At 43.6% G+C, this 21,431-nt stretch overlaps 2 protein-coding genes across 4 annotated transcripts; one reads left to right on the plus strand and one right to left on the minus strand.

Moving 5' to 3' along the window:
- Positions 1-1,918: 1,918 nt before the first annotated feature.
- exosc6 (exosome component 6) lies at positions 1,919-3,277 on the minus strand. Its single transcript, XM_056417093.1, has 2 exons — positions 2,931-3,277; positions 1,919-2,614 (listed from the first exon to the last, which is right to left on the minus strand). Exons 1-2 carry the CDS (start codon positions 3,206-3,208, stop codon positions 2,068-2,070), a joined length of 825 nt encoding a protein of 274 aa, XP_056273068.1. The 5' UTR covers positions 3,209-3,277; the 3' UTR covers positions 1,919-2,067.
- A 900-nt stretch (positions 3,278-4,177) lies between these two features.
- aars1 (alanyl-tRNA synthetase 1) lies at positions 4,178-21,228 on the plus strand. Of its 3 annotated transcripts, XM_056417075.1 has the most exons (20): positions 4,178-4,257; positions 6,429-6,586; positions 6,728-6,916; positions 9,999-10,144; positions 10,254-10,445; positions 11,157-11,301; positions 11,488-11,633; positions 11,750-11,858; positions 12,096-12,246; positions 12,901-13,025; positions 13,423-13,567; positions 13,665-13,843; positions 14,494-14,607; positions 14,764-14,970; positions 15,226-15,410; positions 16,476-16,584; positions 18,067-18,180; positions 18,266-18,472; positions 18,726-18,839; positions 18,926-21,228. In XM_056417075.1, the coding sequence occupies exons 2-20, from the start codon at positions 6,443-6,445 to the stop codon at positions 19,103-19,105; spliced, it is 2,901 nt and encodes a 966-aa protein (XP_056273050.1). In that variant the 5' UTR covers positions 4,178-4,257; positions 6,429-6,442; the 3' UTR covers positions 19,106-21,228. The 3 variants fall into 3 exon arrangements, with proteins under 3 accessions (XP_056273050.1, XP_056273052.1, XP_056273051.1); XM_056417077.1 differs by lacking the exons at positions 16,476-16,584; positions 18,067-18,180; positions 18,266-18,472; positions 18,726-18,839; positions 18,926-21,228 and adding an exon at positions 15,055-15,083 and having other exon boundaries at positions 15,226-15,346; XM_056417076.1 differs by lacking the exons at positions 15,226-15,410; positions 16,476-16,584; positions 18,067-18,180; ... (1 more) ...; positions 18,726-18,839; positions 18,926-21,228 and adding an exon at positions 15,055-15,219.
- The last annotated feature ends 203 nt before the right edge of the window (positions 21,229-21,431 follow it).

Raw genomic sequence — 21,431 nt, forward strand, 5'->3', positions numbered from 1 at the left:
AATCATCCCACCAAATTTCATGCGATTCGGTTCAATACTTTTTGAGTTCTGCGAAAGATTTTGACCTGTTCATGACCTTTGACCTTTGACCCGATCGATCCCAAAATCTAATCAACTGGTCCCCGGATAATAAACAATCATCCCACCAAATTTCATGCGATTCGGTTCAATACTTTTTGAGATTTGCGAATAACACGCATACAAATAAATAAATAAACTAGAATGGGCACTCGGTAGAGCGCATACCTTCGCATATCACAAGATTGGGCATTGAATTATGAACATTTTGGCATTAGTTGCATGCCAATTGGACAAAAATGTATCGTGTTATGGTAAAAAAAAGTTTGACCTTTCCATGACCTTGACCTTGACCTTTGACCCGATTGATCCCAAAATCTAATCAAATGGTCCCCGGATAATAACCAATCATCCCACCAAATTTCAGGCGATTCAAGAACATTTTGACCTGTTCATGACCTTTGACCTTGACCTTTGACCCGATCGATCCCAAAATCTAGTCAACTGGTCCCCGGATAATAAACAATCATCCCACCAAATTTCATGCGATTCGGTTCAATACTTTTTGAGTTCTGCGAAAGATTTTGACCTGTTCATGACCTTTGACCTTTGACCCGATCGATCCCAAAATCTAATCAACTGGTCCCCGGATAATAAACAATGATCCCACCAAATTTCATGCGATTCGTTTCAATACTTTTTGAGTTCTGCGAAAGATTTTGACCTGTTCATGACCTTTGACCCGATCGATCCCAAAATCTAATCAACTGGTCCCCGGATAATAAACAATCATCCCACCAAATTTCATGCGATTCGGTTCAATACTTTTTGAGATTTGCGAATAACACGCATACAAATAAATAAATAAATAAATAAATACACGGCGATCAAAACATAACCTTCCGGCATTTTCAATGCGAAGGTAATAAATACACGGCGATCAAAACATAACCTTCCGGCATTTTCAATGCGAAGGTAATGAAAGTAGCCGGTGTGAGTATTATCATCCAATCTGATATAAAATATGTCATGTATGGGTCTTTTTCAAACAGAAGATTGATCTGGTTGGGGATTTTTGTTTTAAATACACACAATGTGTGGAAACAAGAGACAAAGTTGTACTTAAACCATCAATAATGCCCATGATTTCTTTGCACACAGTGGCTCATCTCAGGAGAAGAAACAATACTTAAAGTCTAACGTACTACTCTGTTTATGCTCACTGAATCTTTAATAAATTATCTTCAGTCTTTCTTAGTGTACATTAGAGGTGTGTGTCACTTTTTGTGAGTCTCATACATATTATGTAATTCTTTAGTATTACATTTTAAATTGAGTATTTTAATCAACTTCATATTATTGATATATGTATTGTGTTTAAAGAAAACTAGAAGAAGTGTGTCTACCAGCACCCGGCTGGGCTGCTAGCCATCATGGCTCTCCCAGCCAATAAACCATAATAGGCCAAGAGATTCTTAACGGCTTCCTACTCCAACAGAGCGAGATCCCAACAGCGTCCAATCAGTTCCGGCCCTGCAGCCGTGAGCTGCACTTCTTTTAACCTAATATATATATATATACATACACACTTCTGGAGTATGCAGTCCACTGCACAGGAGTGTTTTTCCTCACTGGCTGTACCTGCAAGTTACCACTCAGACTAATGAAGTCACATATTCTGAATAAGTAAATGAAACGCTTTTCTTCACTCAAAGGAAAAAAAGAGTACATTTATGTAGCCATCTTCCATTTAGTAGTCAGCACCATGACAATACATTCAGGAACCATCCCAGATAAGCAACCGTATTCATCCCATCTACAAAGTGTGCCTGTGTTTTCCTTCCTACGCGCAAGACACATTGGACATTTCTCACCCTGAATACAGAACAGCCCATGTGAGTGCATTGGCAAATTATTTAATGGAAAACACACTGAAACATTTCCATTTCAAAAATATAATTGCAATCATAGGCTGTGTTGTCAAATTAAGGACTCAAAGTCGTAAAGTAGAAAAGCTTGGAACTGAGTAGTTCTTGGTGACAGAGTCTCTCAGCTCTCCGATGGCGGGGGCGCCACCCTGCGCACAGCCTTGGACAGGGCTTGTTGGATGACCGGGTACAGTTTATAGCATCCCTCGATGCAGGTCCGCACCCCGGCTGTCAAAGTCTCTTCAGCCATTTCTCCATCTGACTGCAGCCCAGAAATCTGGTTCAGGCTTGGGAGGAATGCAACGGTCAGACCGCCCCGGTTGTCGCTGCCGACCGAGCCGCAGCCGCTTTCCTCCGCGTAAGAAGGGTCGACCGCGTAAGAGGTGCCATCCTGGCGCATGGAACAGCCGAGCACCAGATCGTACATTTCGATCCCGGCGTCTGCGAGAGCGAGTGACGCGCAGGTGACTGCGTGGGCCAGAGCGGAACCGCCGTTCTCAAGAACCATCACGTTGACCTCGATCTGAGCGCGGGGATATTTGTGGAGGCAAACCGCTGGCTGCAGGCTCTCATGCAGCATCAGGGAGAGGTCCTTCTCATGGCTCCCCTGAATCCAGGAGCCCCTCTCCAGGCAGGAGAATGGAGCGAAACGCATATCAGCCATCAACCTGGATACAAAGAGATACAATAATACAGCTTTGATGTGATCAGTGTCCACTTCAAATGCAATTAAACTCATGGATGATTCAAAGTGTCATTATAGGTTACAGCTTTATATTTATTTGTTATGAATAGTGGCAACTCTGGTGGTATATTTTTGTTATACGCCGTTATAATTAAGTGTATGAATAGAAATATCATGCAACTTCCGTTCAAATTTAAATACGTAAACTGTCTCGCTTTGTCGCGTGTGTTTACAGAGTCATAGCTCAATGAACAAGTCGAATTAAAACACATCAACACATTCATTAATTCCCTACACACCTTCCACATTTCATGTTGGTCTCATCTTTCCGCTCCGTTTCTCTGGGGCCGTAAACGCAGCACATCAACTTGGTGTTTCCAGCCTCGATGTACGCGGAGCCCTTCGCCTGGCTCACCAGCCCGCAGCGGACGAACACGGGCCGGACGTCCACCTGGTCCCGCTGCCGGCCGTCGGCCCGGGGCCCGCGCGAGGGAGCAAGGGCCGCCGGTGCGCACGCAAACAGAGACGGACTCTGGGAAGCTTCTGGGCCGCGAACGCGTTTGGTGTCGGTCGGCATGGCGCGTGGATGTCCGGCGCAAAACGAGTCGCGTCTGAACAAGTCCGGCAGAGAAAATCTTCCCCCGAGAAACACAGCGAGCCGATAAAAGATTCCGCTAATCGTCGCACTTCTTCTTCGTGGTGTTAAACGGCTGTTGGCATTGATATACTTAGTGCAGTACCGCCACCCTCAGCTCCGGAGTATGATTCAGACAGTCGGCTCTATTCCCCCCCTAAAAAAAGGTATATATTTTTTTTTTAATTAAAAAACGCTGATCGTAGCAGTGACGTAGCGTTATGTTCTTCTTCTTCTTCTACTTTTTCTGTTGTTTAACGCCGGTTGGCAGCCTGAAATCAAAATGTAAATAAAGAAATGAAAGAGAGAAATAATGAACCCTCCTCCCTACATTTCTTATTATTATTTTGCTTTTTATGGCGGTTGGCAAACAGCTTTCGGGTGCATTACCGCCACCCACTAATCTGGAGTGTAGACTTAATGAAAGTAAATCTCTGATACTAAAACCAAACATAACACATACAAATTAATTCTCAGATTCTACTCATTAGTCTTGTTGCCTCTAAATATTCCCGAAAAATTGTCCAGCATTCATCACTAAAGCTTTTCTTTTGGACATTCATTATAATTCTCTCTCCCATCTCTCTTAGCCTCTTATTTAAATTTTCGTTTCTTCCTCACAGAAGTCACACTTTCCATGATTATGTGTTTTAATAACATAAAGGGAACTATTAAGACCACTATGGCCATTCCCGAGCCATCACCCTCTCCTCTTTTCTATTTCGTCCAGGTTCCAACATACATGACACCGACGTGTTTCCATTGCATCAGCCAAACCCAAGAAGCGTGTCCCATTCATGTAGCGCACACGGCTGATTGACAGGAGGCTTGTCCAATAGAAATATATATTGCCCAACGTACCGGTGCGGCCGGGCCAATCGGCGGCGTCCATGGGCGTGGCCTCTTACTTTCCTTTGGTGGAGAAGCGTGTGGCTACAGCGGTGTGTCAGGGAGAAAAGTTGCTGATTCAATCTGCGGGAATTGCGAGCTCTGTGAGTATTATCTTTTGCTTAAGTGTTATTGAAATACAAAATGTTTACTGTGCCTTTCGCTAAAGAAGGTTCTCTGTTAAAGTTGTGTGTCTTTCTCTCTAGCCGGGTCTGGCTTCTTCCCATTGCTAACGTCAGCTTATCAAGCTAGCTCTTCCAGTTCGCTCACTGCAGCAGTTTGCAGCCACTCGACGGTGTGATAATGCTGCGTGACGGATTTTACACGCACTGTGTGAAGAGTTGTGTGTGTGGTTGCAACGTACAGTAGTATGTGGAAACGATTTACGAGCACTTGTTTACAGCCAAGATGCAAAGGTGACATGGGAGAAGTTGTGTTAGTCAGCCGCAGGAAAAGAAATTAACCCCCTGAGAGATCACGTTAGTCCTGCGGATTTAGTAATTTGTGGTACTCCCAATGGAGAAGCTGCTCTGCTGACTAACTTGGCAGTTTAACTGTGTGGACATAAAAGCGTTGAAACCTATCTGAGCTCTTTGTCAGTCACGTGATTACAGATAACGCCCAACACAAAATCTGTTCATCCTTTTTGTTTGCGTCCTTAAATGTGCAGTTTTTTACTGACTTAGGTTTCTCCCCTGTTGACACTGTATTCTCCTGTTGTCAGTTCTTGTATCCGCTTTTCCCCCATGGCTATGTCCTCTGTTAGAGGTTTTCTGCCTAATGATGAAAAGCTATTATTATTATTCTTTGTTGTTTTACCAGGTCTGTTCCAAGGTCTCCACTTTTTGTCGTTGCCAACGGGGTGGTTTCGTAGTCAGGATGGGGATGGTAGCTGGCCCCAGAGAGCTGCAGGCATCGGCCGGGCGGTTGTTCCCAGCTAGTTTTAATTACAGGCATTATTGTTACTGTAGCTATAGTGCTTGTTGAAAAGACCAACAAAAAATCATTTAAAATTAAATTCAGATCCTTCAAATCCTTAATGGCTTTTATTTTTCGCCATGTAATTTATTGCTCTATTTTTGTTTGTTCATTGGCAAGACCACAGCATTGCTTAACTGCTGCTCCAATAGCTCCACCCACCACTCCGAACTTCATGGTAGCTGTTAAGTGTCAAATGCAAGCGCCGCCTGATCAAAATACTCTCATTGTTTTGCCCTGAATGCAGTCGAGCCTGAAGGCTTTTAATTGGGCGCATTTCACGATTGAGAAGCGGTGAGCACAATGAACGCGACAGAATCCATGCCATCAGCAAATGTGGAAGCAGAAATGCTCAATCTGTTCTCAGGTTGACGGCAGTGCCCTGCAGCATGAAAAGGCTCGCCTGCCTCGCAGGTTTCCTGAGTTGCCTTCGGGTTTTACGAGAAGAGCCAAAGAGGACACGTTGTCGGAGGGAAATTACAGAGCAGAATGTTTCTGCTGAGACGGCTTGTTGGGAAACGCACCTTAAAAATTGACTTTACTTTTTAGGCACAAAAAAAGTCTAACATTTACACTCGTATTGGCTTGTAATGCACAATAAGGATGCTGTACGCAGATGTAAGAGTTGAATACATAGGCCAACTGCTGCTAAGTTTACTGACCAATACTGTGCTGATAACATCTCAATCAACTAAATAATAGTTCTTCTAAAAAGGCTACTGAGAAATTACAACAATGAAATATAAGTCCGTAGCCCAGCCGGGAACTTAATTTGGGCTACCTGATCAAGGTTCTTCATCACACTGATGCCAAAGTCATGTAAAAACTCTTTATGCTTTAAAGCATTCATTGGGCAAAATGGCCCACAGTACAAATACAACTAGACATATTGAAGGAATAGCTATCGTATGAACGGTATGTAAAGTTCAATGATGTATGGCAATTAATATCATCTCACACGAGTTTGGTCATGTTGCCCAAAAGTTTATTTTTCCCAGTAAACTATTGAATCTCAAGTGTATTCATTCATATGTCCCAGCATCTTTGCTGTGCCGTCAACATGGCCGATTCAACAAGAGAAGGAAACCGTTAATGAACTTCATGATTATCATGTGAACCAGTTTGTTTTCACCTCACAGGCCAAGACTAATATCCAAACGTCTTTAGATAATATACTTGCCATGCTCTTAGGATTACTACTCGTATACATATATACATGTTGTCCCTGTGTGCACATTCAGAACCAGTGACCTTGGCATGGAGCTGAATTATATTCATTGTTTTTAATGTTTCCCAGACAGCTGAGTCAGAATGGACTCCTCTTTGAGTGCTGCTCAGATCCGCGAGAAGTTCATCGACTTCTTCCGTCGCTATGAGCACAAGTACGTCCACTCGTCTGCGGTTGTCCCGCTGGACGACCCCACGCTGCTTTTCGCCAACGCTGGCATGAACCAGGTGCGTCTCCTAAACATCTGCACCTGTGCGCCATTTATCCCTACCTGCTGCTTTTTTACCTTTTTGACCCAGTGCTGTATTTCTCGGCTCCTTGAAGCAATCACAACTCACAAATGTGCCGTTTGTGCCGCTTCCTCTTAGTTCAAGCCCATCTTCCTCAACACCATCGACCCGTCCCACCCCATGGCCAGGCTGCTTCGTGCCGCCAACACCCAAAAGTGTATCCGTGCAGGAGGCAAGCACAACGACCTGGACGATGTGGGTAAAGACGTCTACCACCACACCTTCTTCGAGATGCTGGGGTCCTGGTCCTTTGGGGACTACTTTAAGGTATTACGCTGTCACACTCCTCAGTTATCACCTTACCGCAGTAATTCTCAAGCTTCTTCTGTCACACCCCACTTTGGAGGAAGAGAAATGGAACACAATTGTAAAAAATGGACCATGCTGAATTTCTATTGAAATAACATGTTGTCACTTCCCATGTGTGCTTTCATAAATAATGGAATAAAGAAAATTGCAATCACTTTCAAGTGAACCAGATTGCTAAATCAGACAAAAACAAATGACATGTGCAATCACTTTGTTAGAACAATGCAAATAAGGTTATATGTGCAAAAACTATATGGCAAAAAAATTACACTGTTCCCCACAGTTTGAGAAATACTGCCTTACAGTAATGATACAGATACAGGTATTAATATTTAATGACGATATTTAATTATTTGTATCTAAGTTAAACAAACTTAATAAATTTTTCTTTTCTTTATGTGACCAAAATACTAAGCAGGACGTTTTACAGTGGAAAAATATCAACTTATCACTGCATTCGGTTTCTAAATGACCGTAAACATAGATTGAGGCGTTTCTGTACAGGATTCTCTTGCCACTTATCGGCGATCATGTGCACCAATACTGATATATCTCCAATAAGCTAATATTGACTCATATCAGTCTTGCAGACGTATTGGTCTGGTTCTCCATGCTCATTTTCATCTGCTCCAGTGCCCTTCATTTTGACATGAAGATAAAGTGGTAAACTACAGAATTGCCTTCACTGTGGCTTTGTAAACATAAACCTAGTTTAGTTTAGTTTATTTCGATCAGCAATACTATACAAAAATCAAAATTTCAACAAAAGAATAAAGTGGCCGACCGAAAGGGTCAAGGCTGAAGCTATCAAGCTTATAAGTGCCCTAACCTATGCTTTCATGAAAATACTTATTTTAGAGAACCATTACATATACCTATATATATACATATACACATGCATACAAATTCACACACCCATATAAACATATATACACACACATACCTACATATACATAAAACAAACAAAACAAAAACAAAAAAGCTTGTCCCCATTATCCGTTACTTATGAAGCGTCATCAATGCTGATACGTCTGTACTTGTCCAAAGTCATGTCTTTAAAAAAAAATTGGAATATCACCAGCTTCTTACTTTCCTTGATGTCATCAGTTAAACTATTCCACTGTTTCACCCCACAGACAGATGTACACATGTTTTTTAGAGTTGAATGAACAATCGGCTGTTTGAAATTCCATCTCCCTCTTAGTTCATACTCTCCTTCTCTATCTCTAAAAATCTTTTTAATATTTCCAGGAAGTGAATTATGTTTAGCTTTGTACAGAATTTGTGCTGTTTTGAACTCTACTAAATCCCTAAATTTCAGTGTATGTGATTTTAAGAACAGTGAATTGGTGTGCTCAAGATATCCTACATTATTTACGATTCTAATTGCTCTCTTTTGCATGATGCATAATGGCTGTAGGGTGCTTTTGTAGGTGTTCCCCCACACTTCAACACAATAGGTCATGTATGGTAGAATGAGAGTGTAATATAATGTCTGCAATGATTTATAGTTCAGTATGTGCCGTGTTTTGCATAATATCCCTACAGTTCGTGCTAATTTGGACCTTACATACTTGACATGTTGTTTCCAGCTAAAGTTGTGGTCGATTATCATACCCAAAAACATATTCTCGAAAACTCTTTCCAGCATAACACTATCCAACATTAATTCTACCGGAGTATTCGGATGTATATTTGTATTACCAAAAACCATAAATTTTGTTTTTTTTATGTTTACTGATAATTTATTGACATCGAACCACAACTTTAGCTTACTCAATTCTGCCGTGACAACCTCCAACAGCTGCTGAAGGTTCTCCCCAGCACAGAATACATTAGTGTCATCAGCAAAAATAACATAATTCAATATTTTAGAAACATTGCAGATGTCATTGATGTACAGCAGGGATTCCCAAAGTGGTGCGCACCCCCTGGGGTGGTTGCTCTGTCTCTAGGGGGGAGGAAAAATGAAAATAAAATAAATAAATAATAATTAATAAATTATTATTATTTCTCAGGGCTCTCACTCTCAAAGAGAGTAGCGTGACTGGCTGAGACCCTAGGCTAAAGATGTTTTTTTTAATTTTAATTTAATAAAAAAAAAAAAAAAAAAAAAAAAAACACAAGGGTTAACACCACAGGTCGACCATGCGTGGCGTCATTCACCCAAAACAGCGGTCAGGCAGGCTGCAAGGTAACAGCAAGCTGCTGTCTGTCTCTGTTTCAGTTTCTATCATCACTTCTGCTTGCTCCTCTGCTCTGGGCCAAGCCCAGCCCCGCCGCACGCCGCAGCGCTGCTACCGCGCCACACTGGACACATCACACACACACTGACACTGCTACTCCAAAACTAACAAACTAACCCCCACCCCCCCCCAACAACTCTTCTCCGAGCAAAAAAAAAGTGGGGGGGGGGGGGGAGTGTGTGGAGGTGTCGGGGATGTGGGAAGTGGAGTGGCCTAACTGATGTACAGTATAAATAATTTCGGTCCAAGAATTGACCCCTGCGGAACACCACATATGATATCTAAGAGAGGAGACCTAGCTACACCCATCTGAACAAACTGTTTTCTGTTTTCAATGTAACTTTTTAACCAATTTAGCCCTACCCCTCTAATCCCTCTAAACGTGGTCTAATGTTTCTTTCTGCTGAATTTTATTTTACCCGCATTAGGGAATTGTAAATATTACTTTCTGGGATCTCAAATCCATTAAAAAGGATTCTTGATTACTCGCAATAGGACATCCGAAGTAACGTCCATACAAATGGCTTATTTTAAGTATTACATCTGAATCCCCATAATATTATTATGCTGCAGCGTCTTTTCTCTGGCGTCAACATGGCTGATCCAACCGTGAATAAACTTGCTTAATTAACATGCAAGAATACACTTTAAATGTTAAGAACAAAATATTTTAGTCATGATTATCATATGAACACATTTTTTGTTCACCTCCCATTGGCCTCTCAACCAGAAGAGTCCTGTCGAATCACCTCTCTTGTCTGCTCATTCGCCGGCTCCCCACCTTCCCCTTGCAGCACCTGGCCTGTAAGCTGGCCTTGGAGCTGCTGACCCAGGAGTTCGGTATTTCCATAGACCGCCTCTATGTCACCTACTTCGGGGGTCACGCTGACGCAGGGCTGGAGCCGGACCTGGAGTGCAAACAGATCTGGACCGACCTGGGGTGAGCCTCGTGAACGAGATGCATTGGTGAACGCGCCAGAGGAAGGCATTAGCTTCAGGGCATCTTTGAGCAACTTTTAATAATCCCCCCCCCCCCGTGTTCCTCTCAGGGTGGACGAGGCTCGCATCCTGCCAGGCAGTATGAAGGATAACTTCTGGGAGATGGGAGACACCGGTCCCTGCGGTCCCTGCAGTGAGATCCACTTTGACCGCATCGGAGGGAGGGACGCCTCACACCTGGTGAACATGGACGATCCCAATGTGCTGGAGATCTGGAACCTGGTGTTCATTCAGTTCAACAGGTAACTTACACAAACACACAGCCACTCATCAGAATATCAGCAAACCTTTAATGCAATTGCCGACTGTACGTCTACTAAAGCAGCTTGTTTTTCAGGTTCTGATTGTTATTATACGGTTACATCCTTCTGGTTCATCGTGTTTGTTGACTCCTTCACTCTGACATCTCACCGCTGTCTGATTTAGTCGAGGCTGGTAACCAGTTCAGTGAGTTACATATATATAAAGCGTGCTTAACAGATCGCAGCACACCCAAATATAAATTTAGATCAGGTGTTGTTGGGATTTGGACACGCCTTTTATTGTCATCTGTTTTGTACTACTGAATCAAATGTACTCACCATCTCTCCACCCCATCTTTACAGTTTATTTTATTGTATGAGGAGTACAACAAAATTGTAAAGGATATAATTATTTTCTTTTTACATGTGATCTGGTTTTATGAATTTAATCTGATCACTTGGTCCGTGTAAACACATAATCTGGTTCCTAAAAGGGTTTTAAATGTGTGGACAGAAGAACCGGGAAATAAATGGTTTTGTAATAAAAACTGAGAATAATTGCTCATATCCAAAATAATTCAGTGTTTGACGGGAACTGAGCAAAACTGTATACTTCTCTTTCAATGCACACGGTAAGAAAAGCCTCTCACGGTGAGGCTGCTCAGACAAATGTGCTCACTAAGGGAATCTGTTTGTGACTTCTTTGCTTAGAGAGTCAGAGACCGAGCTGAAGCCCCTGCCTCAGAAGAGCATCGACACGGGGATGGGCCTGGAGCGCCTCGTGTCCATACTGCAGGGCAAGATGTCCAACTATGACACCGACCTCTTCGTGCCGTACTTTGAAGCCATTCAGAAGGTAACGAAATGCACCCGATTTGTGAAACTGAATGGAGGTGCAGAAACATCTCACTTGTCAGTTGATGCTCACCGCGTGATCCACATTTTTCTTCATCTTCAACTATTACCGCTTTAATTTCTTTGAAGCTTAAACTCCAATCGGCCACTCTGAGGATCCAGGGCTAATTTCCTGTGTTTGTTTCAGGGTACAGGTGCTCGACCGTACACCGGTAAAGTAGGTGCCGAAGATACTGACGGCATTGACATGGCCTACCGCGTGCTGGCCGACCACGCCCGCACCATCACCATCGCCCTGTCGGATGGCGGCCGGCCTGACAACACAGGACGAGGGTGAGACAGTAAAGTAGACTGTGTTTAGACTTTTTCAGACTTCTTTGAGTGCAGTGATTTTCAGTTCTTCACACTTCATCGATTTCTGTTGTTGTTGCTGTTCACGCCTTGTTTAGCTATGTGTTACGGAGGATCCTGCGCCGCGCAGTGCGTTACTCTCACGACAAGCTGGGAGCTCAGAGAGGCTTCTTTGCCACTCTGGTGGATGTGGTGGTTGATTCACTGGTGAGATTTGTTTTACTCTGCCCTCGATGGTCTGTGACGCATATGAACTTAAAAGGACTCTTCCTTAAGCTTTGATTTCTACAAGTTTAATGAACTGTTGGCTGAAAGGTTAGCGCAGACTAGTCCAGTACTCCTCGTGCTATTTATATAACATTCTACCCGACAACTTTATGCATTATACTCTTTACTCTCCCTCTTTTATCTTTTCCATGTCTTCTTTCACTCTCGTACCTCCAGGGCAATGCCTTCCCGGAGCTGAAGAAAGACCCAGAGATGGTGAAGGACATTATTATTGAGGAGGAGGATCAGTTCCTCAAGACCCTCAGCAGGGGACGCCGTATCCTAGACCGGAAGATCATGAGCCTGGGAGACATCAAGACCCTTCCAGGTGAGACCCAGTTACGCTTTGGCATGTGCACACGTTGGAAGGACTTTAGGTTTATCGTCAGGTATTATGTGTTGAACGGCTTTAAACTCATCCTTTGAACAGGTTTCTTTCATCTTTTCTAAAACTCATGGGACCCCTCACCACCCACATACATTATCTCTTTGCACTTTCCTCCCTCTTTTTTTTTTTTTCTTCTTTTAATCCAATCAGAATGTGTTTTTTGCTATTACGGATCTATTTAACAGTGCAAATCTTTCTTATTTAATATTTAGAATAAATATTTGAAAAGTTAAATTCCAGATCCTTCAAGCCGTGAAGACGGGTTGTAGTCTACAGGTTTCTCAACGCATTTCTTTTTGTGTCAGGTCAAAAGGTCGGTATAATTTGTGCACAATATGAGAGGCTAATTCCAAAGTTCAAGGCTTACAAACAGCATTCCCAATTGCTTTGTTGGAAATACAATAACAGCACCGACACTTGAAGCTTTTTGCATAAAACTTCTCTCAGATTGATGCTGACTGCATTTGTATGAAATTGGTCTACTGTTTGACTTGATGGGTCTCTGAGCATTACTGCTTCATTCAGAAGCCTCTCCCGCATATCAAGCCTCTTTTATATTTATGTAACCCCCTCTATCGTCCTGTGTGCATCCAGGTGACACAGCATGGCTGTTGTATGACACATACGGCTTCCCCCTGGACCTGACCTCCCTCATCGCAGAGGAGAAAGGCATGGTGGTGGACATCGCTGCCTTTGAAGAGGAGAAGAAGGCAGCACAGGTGAGGCGATGGAGGGAGAGTACACGGGAACTTTCTGATTATTTGTTTGAATTTGGCATTGGCTGCTCTGTGATGGGGGGGAAACTCCACTGAGCAGTGTTTTGTTTCCACTCTCGTGGGAACACACCATTTTGGCTTGTGTCCGCGCTCTACAGTCGTGCACTGAGACAGTCAGGAGCTGCTTTTAAATACTTAACAGCCCTTGTTGTTGGATTTTTGCAAAAGAAGATGATTCTCTTATCTATTGTACTGCAGCCTGAACACACCAGTGAGCTAATGTCTTGAAACAAACTGCCACTAAAGAAAAAGACTGATTTTGCTTTATTTATCAGTAATACTGATGATTATAACGAATGTTTTTAAATGTTATTCCACTAAACTGTGTGTGTGTGTGTAGTTAAAGTCCCAGGGCAAGGGGGCAGGAAACGTCGACCACATCATGTTGGACATCTACGCCATCGAGGAGCTGAGAAACAAGAACATCCCCCCAACAGATGACTCTTCCAAATACAAATACACCTCCGAGGCAAACGGCAGCTACAGTTAGTGATTTTGCGTTTGACGTTCAAGTCCAGTTTTGGCGGCTGTTTTTTTTCCGGGACATCCACACACTAACTCTCCACCTGTCCGCTTGTCTAGAGTTTGAGCAGCCCACATCCACGGTGCTCGCCCTGCGCTGCGACCGCGCCTTCTGCGACAGCGTGACCACGGGTCAGGAGTGCGGCGTGCTGCTCGACCAGACCTCCTTCTATGCCGAGCAGGGCGGGCAGACATTCGACGAGGGCTACATGGTTCGAGAGGAAGACGGCACAGGGGACGTAAGTGCAACGCAGATATAGAAAACTACGATACTGATTGCAGGTCAGCACGAACTCCACCAATGCTGTTTGAGAGTTTTGTAAACGCATCATACGGGAGGAGGTATTTAATCAGTATCTTCGGGGTTGGTGTGTTGCGCTTTTTTTCCAAAACTGCACAGTGGTCACATTGCAGGTAGGAAACAAAAACCCAGGTTTCTGACTTGAAAAATGACAATATCACTGAGTTGGTGTTAATAAAAAAAAAAATCTTGAGATATAAGAGCAATTTAATACCTTTTTAATCTATTATCCTTTAAAAGCTGTCATATTTCCAGCCTTTGGCCCGTCTCATGAGTGAGCACCTGAATGGCGTAAAAACGCAGAAGACAATCTGTCAAAAACAAATCTATTCAAATGTCAGCGGGTTGTTTCTCTTTTACGTCTTTATGTACTTTCTCATACTCATATTTGCTGAGGAGGTGAAGACTTGCTGAAGGAACCTTCTCTGCCTTCATACATTTTACTTTCTCTTCCGTATTCGACACGATTACCAAAAACCCTCTTAAAAAAAGAAGAACATGCCAGAACCGAAGAGCACACCATCTTCCTAACTAAACTGACAGTGCTTTCTGCTGAAGAAAAACATTTCCGTCTCCCCGTCTTTGCAGCGGATGGAGTTCACGGTGAAGAACACGCAGGTTCGAGGAGGTTACGTTCTCCATCTGGGGACGGTCTATGGCGTCCTGAAGGTCGGAGACCGCATTACGCTCCGCGTAGATGAGGTGAGATCACACGCAGTCTACAGAAACCACAGAATCAAGTCACACGCATGATATTGATGCTGATAAGTGGCGTGACGAGCAGTTTATGACTTTATTTCCTCAGCTCTGTCTGTTTCAAGGCTTCTGTGTGAAGCTGTGATCATATTCTCTTTCCAGGCTCGTCGCCGGCCCATCATGAGCAACCACACCGCCACACACATCTTGAACTTCGCCCTGCGGGGGGTGTTGGGGGAGGCAGACCAGAGGGGCTCCCTGGTGGCACCCGACCGCCTGCGATTTGACTTCACCGCCAAAGGTGCCCTGAGCACGGGGGAGGTCCGTCGCACTGAGGAGATCGCTTGTGCCATGATAAAAGAAGCCAAGGTCAGTGGGGGAACAAGCATGAAACAAAATCACTCAACTGATTGTCGTTCACTTTCACCAAAAGGGAACATTTTCCTTTTTTAGATTACGGTTTTAAAGGATGCTAGCTCCAGGTTTTGTATGAATAAGTCACTACTTAATGTCTCTTGCTGAAGAAATGATCAAATTATCCTTATTAAAGTTTCACACAGGCTTGCAATACTCTAAACCATTAGCTGACGGGTGCTGTCTCCCCCCACGCTTTGCTCTCTCCAGCCGGTGTACGCCATGGACGCCCCACTAGCAAAAGCCAAGGCCATCCAGGGCCTGCGTGCCGTGTTTGATGAGACCTACCCCGACCCCGTCCGAGTCGTGTCCATCGGTATCCCCGTTGAGGAGCTGCTGGAGAAGCCCGACAGCACCGCTGGTTCTCTCACCTCCATCGAGTTTTGCGGGGGAACGTGAGTGTTGACGCTTTATTACATTTCTCATGCATTTTACAGATTTGTCATCAAGTATTCCTGGTTTAAGAAGAGGGTTTTTTTTATCCCAGATGGCAGTTAAGGAGTCCGTTTGCTATAATATCATCGAAAAGTTTACTAATTTCAGTCATTCAATTTAAAAAGTGACACTCGTATATTATATAGATTCATTAGGCTGTTATATTTCAAGCATGTATTTCTTTTAATTTTGATGATTATGGTTTATAGCTAATGCAAACCCAAAATTCAGTATCTCAGGAAATATAGAATATTACACAATACCAAATAAAACGATGCACCAAATACTTGGTTTGGGCTCCTTTTGCATGAATTACTGCATCGATGCGGCATTAATTAACTTTTTGATGACATTCTAATTCATTGAGATGCACTTGTATTTGGGTAAATCTTCAAAGTACTGAACTAAAAGTCAAGCAACACAATTCACACATCCTGTTTTCAGTGTCAGCTGTGAGTCTAAATCAGATGACCATGTCTCTGAAAAGACAATTAAAGAAAAGTATAAAGATTATAGTTCAATGTCGCTCAGCGGGGACACGACAAGTGCCACGTGACGTCACACACGATGTTGAGGAATCGGTTAAATCTGTTTCTGTGAAGTTTCACAAATGTGCTTTAAAAAAGTGTTAAGTAGCAGAACCAAAACCCACAGCAGGAAGCAACGTTTAAACCCCGTTGGCCTTTCAGTTTCACAACCTCCTGCTGTTCATCGTGTGTTTGCCACGAAGCAGACGCAAAGGGTTGCCGGTAAATACGGGTCATGTTCTCGCATCAATCTCGGAGACGTAGAGTCGTCCCTCGATCTGCATGAATCCAACGTTTTTCTAGAAGTGTGGAACCCGCATATTGCCGGTGTGTAACGTGGAAACTTCGAAGAACCCCTTGTTTTTGCCGGGTTTTCTCTCCCGTTTGTGTTCCTCCTTCTCCGGGCCGCTCTCCTCTACCTCCCCGCAGTTTTCTATTTCCCTGTTTCTGTTTCCCGGCACTTCTGGTCATGTGCTGTTGCTTTCTGTTTCTGTGCAGACATCTGCAGAACTCGAGTCACGCCGCTCCGTTTGTCATCGTCTCGGAGGAGGCCATCGCTAAGGGCATCCGCCGCATTGTTGCTGTGACAGGAACAGAGGCCCAGAAGGTCAGCGCTAATACACACACACACATACTTGCTTCCAGCATTATCATACCTGAAAACTTGTCGCCTTTCGGCGAAATTCGGCGTTTTGATATCAGAATAGGTCATCCACTTGAATCGTGTAGATCCGAAGAGTTTTTGTTTTGGGGTTTTGGGGGGGGGGGGGGGTCAACTGGCCCGCTGGCGTTGAGATTGCAGTGAGACGCAGAGAAAATGTGATGTGGTGCTCTTCGCAATAAAACATCTTTGATGGGACGTGTCAAGTCTCGGCCAATCAGCGTTAAGATGTCGACAGCAATTGGGGGGTTCGGGTTAGCTTGAATGTCAGCCCGCTACATCTACTGCTGTAATGCTGCACGATGTATTGATACTAACAAGGTATCCGTACGTTAAAAACAATACGATTTTGCGCCATGTCATGCTGCCTGCATGCATTGACTGCAAGGGGGCGGGGCTACCGAGCGCTCACAGGCAACGCTCACGTACAGCGAGTGCCGTCAAGTGCCGACCGTCTTCGCCTTAAAAAAAAAAGAAAAGATGCCTGAAGTAAAATGTGTACGTACTTTTTCTACATTGCAGACATACAGACCCGTCTGCAAGGCTGGTTTCAAAGCAACAGACCAAACGCACATCTGTAAAGTTATGTAACTCTACAAAAGGCATCAGTGTCTAATCAATGCTATGATGGCTCATGTAGTTTTCATTAATACCTTGCTGTATTATTACTAATACTACTGCCATTTGTTAAGTGTTCAAAAACATGGGCAGGAACAAGCTGGTAAAAAAGGAACCAATCATAAGTTTGATTTATTACTATTATAGATAAATATACCAATTTGTATTTGTGGTATCATATCGTATTTATGTTATTGTATCCAATTCTGGTATCGTGGTGGCATCATGATATTTATGGCAGGTATGGTATAGAAGATCGTGACAACCAGGTAGAGGCAGAACAGAGTCATGGCTCAGCAGAGCACAAGACTTGAAGACTTGTTCAGGCCAAAAAAAGGGAAGTTGGTTCATGAATGACTTTAACCATATGATATATAATGACAATGTATATTTGTTATTACTATTAATATAGGGCCCGAGCCCTGACTTAGTCAGAGCGGAGAACCTTTTGTTCTTAAAATGTGTATTATTTTTTATACCATACGTGTTTTTAGGGCAAGCTTTGTTCTTAATCGGATCATTTTTGAACGGAGGTCAGAACAATCAAAAGACCGTCGTTATAAAAGCTTGAGGTTTCATCAAACATCGTGGATGTGGTGTGGCGACAGAAACAAGTCGGCTGCATTCCCTCCCCGTCTCTCTGGGCCACAAGGACAAATGAATCTCTACTACTTTTAGACGGCAGTCGCTGGTTGATCCTCGTCGTTATCTTTGTCGTCTTTCCTCCTTCCTTAATCCCTCCACGTTCTGCTCTTGTCTCGCTGCTGCCTGCACCGCTCATGCCGCATGTGTCTCGTTTACGTTCACCAGGCCCAGAGGAAGGCCGATTCCCTGCTCCAGTCTTTGTCCGGACTGGGAGACGAGGTGAAGCAGCAGACAGCCCCGAACAAGGACGTTCAGAAAGACATCGCCGACATGACGGAGGTAAAATGGCTTCTTCTTTGTTTTTGCGCTGCCTGCATCCCATAATAGAACAAAGGTGGTCCCAACATGTCCGCCCTCCCTGCAGTTGATAGGCACAGTAGTGATCTCCCAGTGGAAGAAGGACGAGATGAGGGAATCCCTAAAGGGCCTGAAGAAGACCATGGACGACTTGGACCGCAACTTCAAGGCTGACATCCAGAAGAGAGTCTTGGAAAAGACCAAGGAGGTGATAGAAAGCAGCCCGAACCAAGCGCTGCTGGTCATGGAGATGGAGACCGGCGCGTCCGCAAAGGTGAGTCGAGATTGTATTGAAAGATGGGCGGAACGGCTTTGTATGAAGCCAGTCTTTATGTCTCATATTTTGTATTATTGTGTCATTGCCACCAGACAAAATGAGCCCATTGGTTTTGACCTTGACACATCCACAGTGATAATTAGGAGACCTTTTATTTTTCTCTTTTCTTGTGTCCCTCCCTGTTTCTCCTCGTTCCCTCCTTCCTGCTCACTTTTTGTTTCTCCCTACATTTGTCCTTATGTTTTCTCAGGCACTCAACGAGTCACTGAAGATGCTGAAGTCGCAGTCTCCTCAGACCGCTGCCATGCTCTTCAGCGTAGACCCAGACGCCGGCAAGATTACCTGCCTTTGCCAAGTCCCACAGGTAACGCGTCCACTCACTCAGTCAAAACAGCGGCAAGTAAAAAATTTTAAAAAACATTTAACCCCGATCGGCCTTTCTCTCTTCAGGATGTGGCCAACCGTGGTCTAAAGGCCAGCGAGTGGGTTCAAGAGCTGTGCCCCCTGCTGGATGGCAAAGGAGGCGGCAAGGACATGTCTGCCCAGGCCACGGGCAAGAACACTCGGTGCCTGCAGGAGGCGCTGCAGATGGCCAACCAGTTTGCACAGCTTAAACTGGGCGAGAACTAAGAGCAGAGAGATGTCTTGTGTGTGTGAGGAGGAAGAGAGGGTTGCGAACATGGGTTGGGTCGCAAAGTGGGGAAAAAAGTAATAAAAGTCTTGGGTCTTGATTGAGTTAGAAATCACAGAATATCCTCCTCTCCTTTCCCCCTTGGGTCACAAGAGATGAGAAAAAGAAGAACAAAAATCTCCCGGGTTTCTTGCTCACTATGTTGACGGACGACACTGCTAGCAGTAACCGAGCCACTCCTTTATTAACACTATGATTTATCTCTGTGGTTTCTTTGGTATAAAGCAAGATTCTCTAATGCAGTTAAGTGGAAGAGGGCAGCAGATCCTTTGAGTCTCGTTTCAGTGTCTCCGCTGCCCTATTGCATGCTTGTGACAGAAAAACAGATTGATTTGAGCCTCCGGCGAGTACTGCACAGCTCAGATGAAGCGACTACGACTGATGCTCCGTCCATCAAGTGAGCCAGAGTTCTCCTGTGATTGGTTGGACTTGAGTCTAACACACACTAGATGTATCATGTCTTGCTTTTCAAATAACAAGCCATCATCTTTCATGCAATTAGTTGACTGTTTTGATTTAGTAAAAAAAAAAGGGAATTCATCAACCGTATAAAAAATGCTCATGGACATGTCCAATAATTAATCTGTCGAACTTGATTTGCTAACACTTAATATTAATTTAATGTCGAAAATGTCTTTTTTTTTACCATTGTAGCTGTTTCATGTCAGATGTGTTGCGTTATGAGGCCGGAATAAAGACTGCTTGCTTCTTTTAAACGTGTGTGATATGCATACCTGCAAACTTGTCACCTTTCGGTGAAATTCACCGTTTTGAACTCAAAATAGGTCATCCACGTGAATCGTGGAGATCCGAAGAGTTTTTGTTTTTGGGGGGGGTCACCTGGCCCGCTGCCGTTGAGATTGCAGTGAGACGCGGAGAAAAGTGTGAAGTGTTGCTCTTCGCAATAAAACATCTTTGATGGGACGTGTCGCGTTTCGGCCAATCAGCGTTCAGATGTCTTCAGCGTTTGGGGGTTCAGGTTAGCTTGAATGTCAGCCCGCTACATCTACTGCTGTCACGCTGCACGGTGTAGCGATGCTAACAAAGTACCCGTACGTTAAACACGATGTGATTTAGCATATTTTTAGTATCGATACTTCATTAAGAGAGCGATCAGAGCGCACGCGCTGCTCCGTGTCGAGCTGTCTGCGCACACTGCGCTGCGCAGCTCACAGCGAGAAAAGTGGCGCAGCTTTAGAGACTTCGGCTTAAAAAATAAAAAGATGCCAGAAGTGAAATGTTTCAGTCTGTAAAGTTCTGTAACTCTCCAGCTGCTCATCCTGATGAACTGTGGATCATCTGGTCAGAGACTAACGGCCTCATAGTGTATAATCAATGCTATGATGGAACCATGTAGTTTCAATCATAACTGGCTGTATTAATACTAATATTACTGTCATTTGTTAAGTGTTGAAAAAGTTGGTAAAAAGTGAACCATACAGATGTTTTATTTATTACTATTATAGATAAGTATACCAGTCTCGTAATTATAGTACCATATTGTTTGTATGGTGTATTGAATTCTGGTATCGGGTATCATGATATTTATGGCAGGTATGTAATATGTATAGAAGTTATAATATGAGTATCGTGACAAACAGGTAGAGACAGAACAGATTCAGGGAGAAGTCCATGAGGACTGTTAAGGCAAAAAAAAAAGGAAGTTGGTTCATGAATGACTTTAACCATATTATATATAATGACAATGTATATTTGTTATTACTATCATTATAGGGCTGAGTCAGAGCGGAGAACATTTTGTTCTTAAACTGTTTATCATTATTTAGATTTGTGGTCAGAACAATAAAATGACTAGTTGTGGTTCTAAAAGCTTTGAGGCTTCAAACAACGTGGATGTGGTGTGGTGACAACAAAACAAAAAGTCACCTGCACCCCCGTTGTCACCTTTTTCACCCCTCATGAGTTTGCAGGTATGGATATGTTTGTATTTATGATTCACTTCAAGGAGGAAAGTAGGAACTGGTTGGACTGATCTTTTAATGTATTCATATTGTAGAAGTGTATGTTATTACTACTGTTGCTTTAAAGAGTGGATATTGTTCGACAGTTTCAGATTTGGTCAATTATTCTTACCCTGCAATAACATGTTTGGCCACTTGGGGGAGTGGAAACAAGCTGAATATACAAGATAGCAGCACTTCAGTTAATCTCTTGGACTTGATAGCAAATGGTTGCCAATGTGCATATCCTGCTTCTTGCTTGGAGTCTTTGCTTACTGAGGAGAGCCAACTGGTTTCTAGCCTA

This window comes from Pseudoliparis swirei, chromosome 6 (genome assembly GCF_029220125.1).
Source record: "Pseudoliparis swirei isolate HS2019 ecotype Mariana Trench chromosome 6, NWPU_hadal_v1, whole genome shotgun sequence".
NCBI classification, from domain to species: Eukaryota; Metazoa; Chordata; class Actinopteri; order Perciformes; family Liparidae; genus Pseudoliparis; species Pseudoliparis swirei.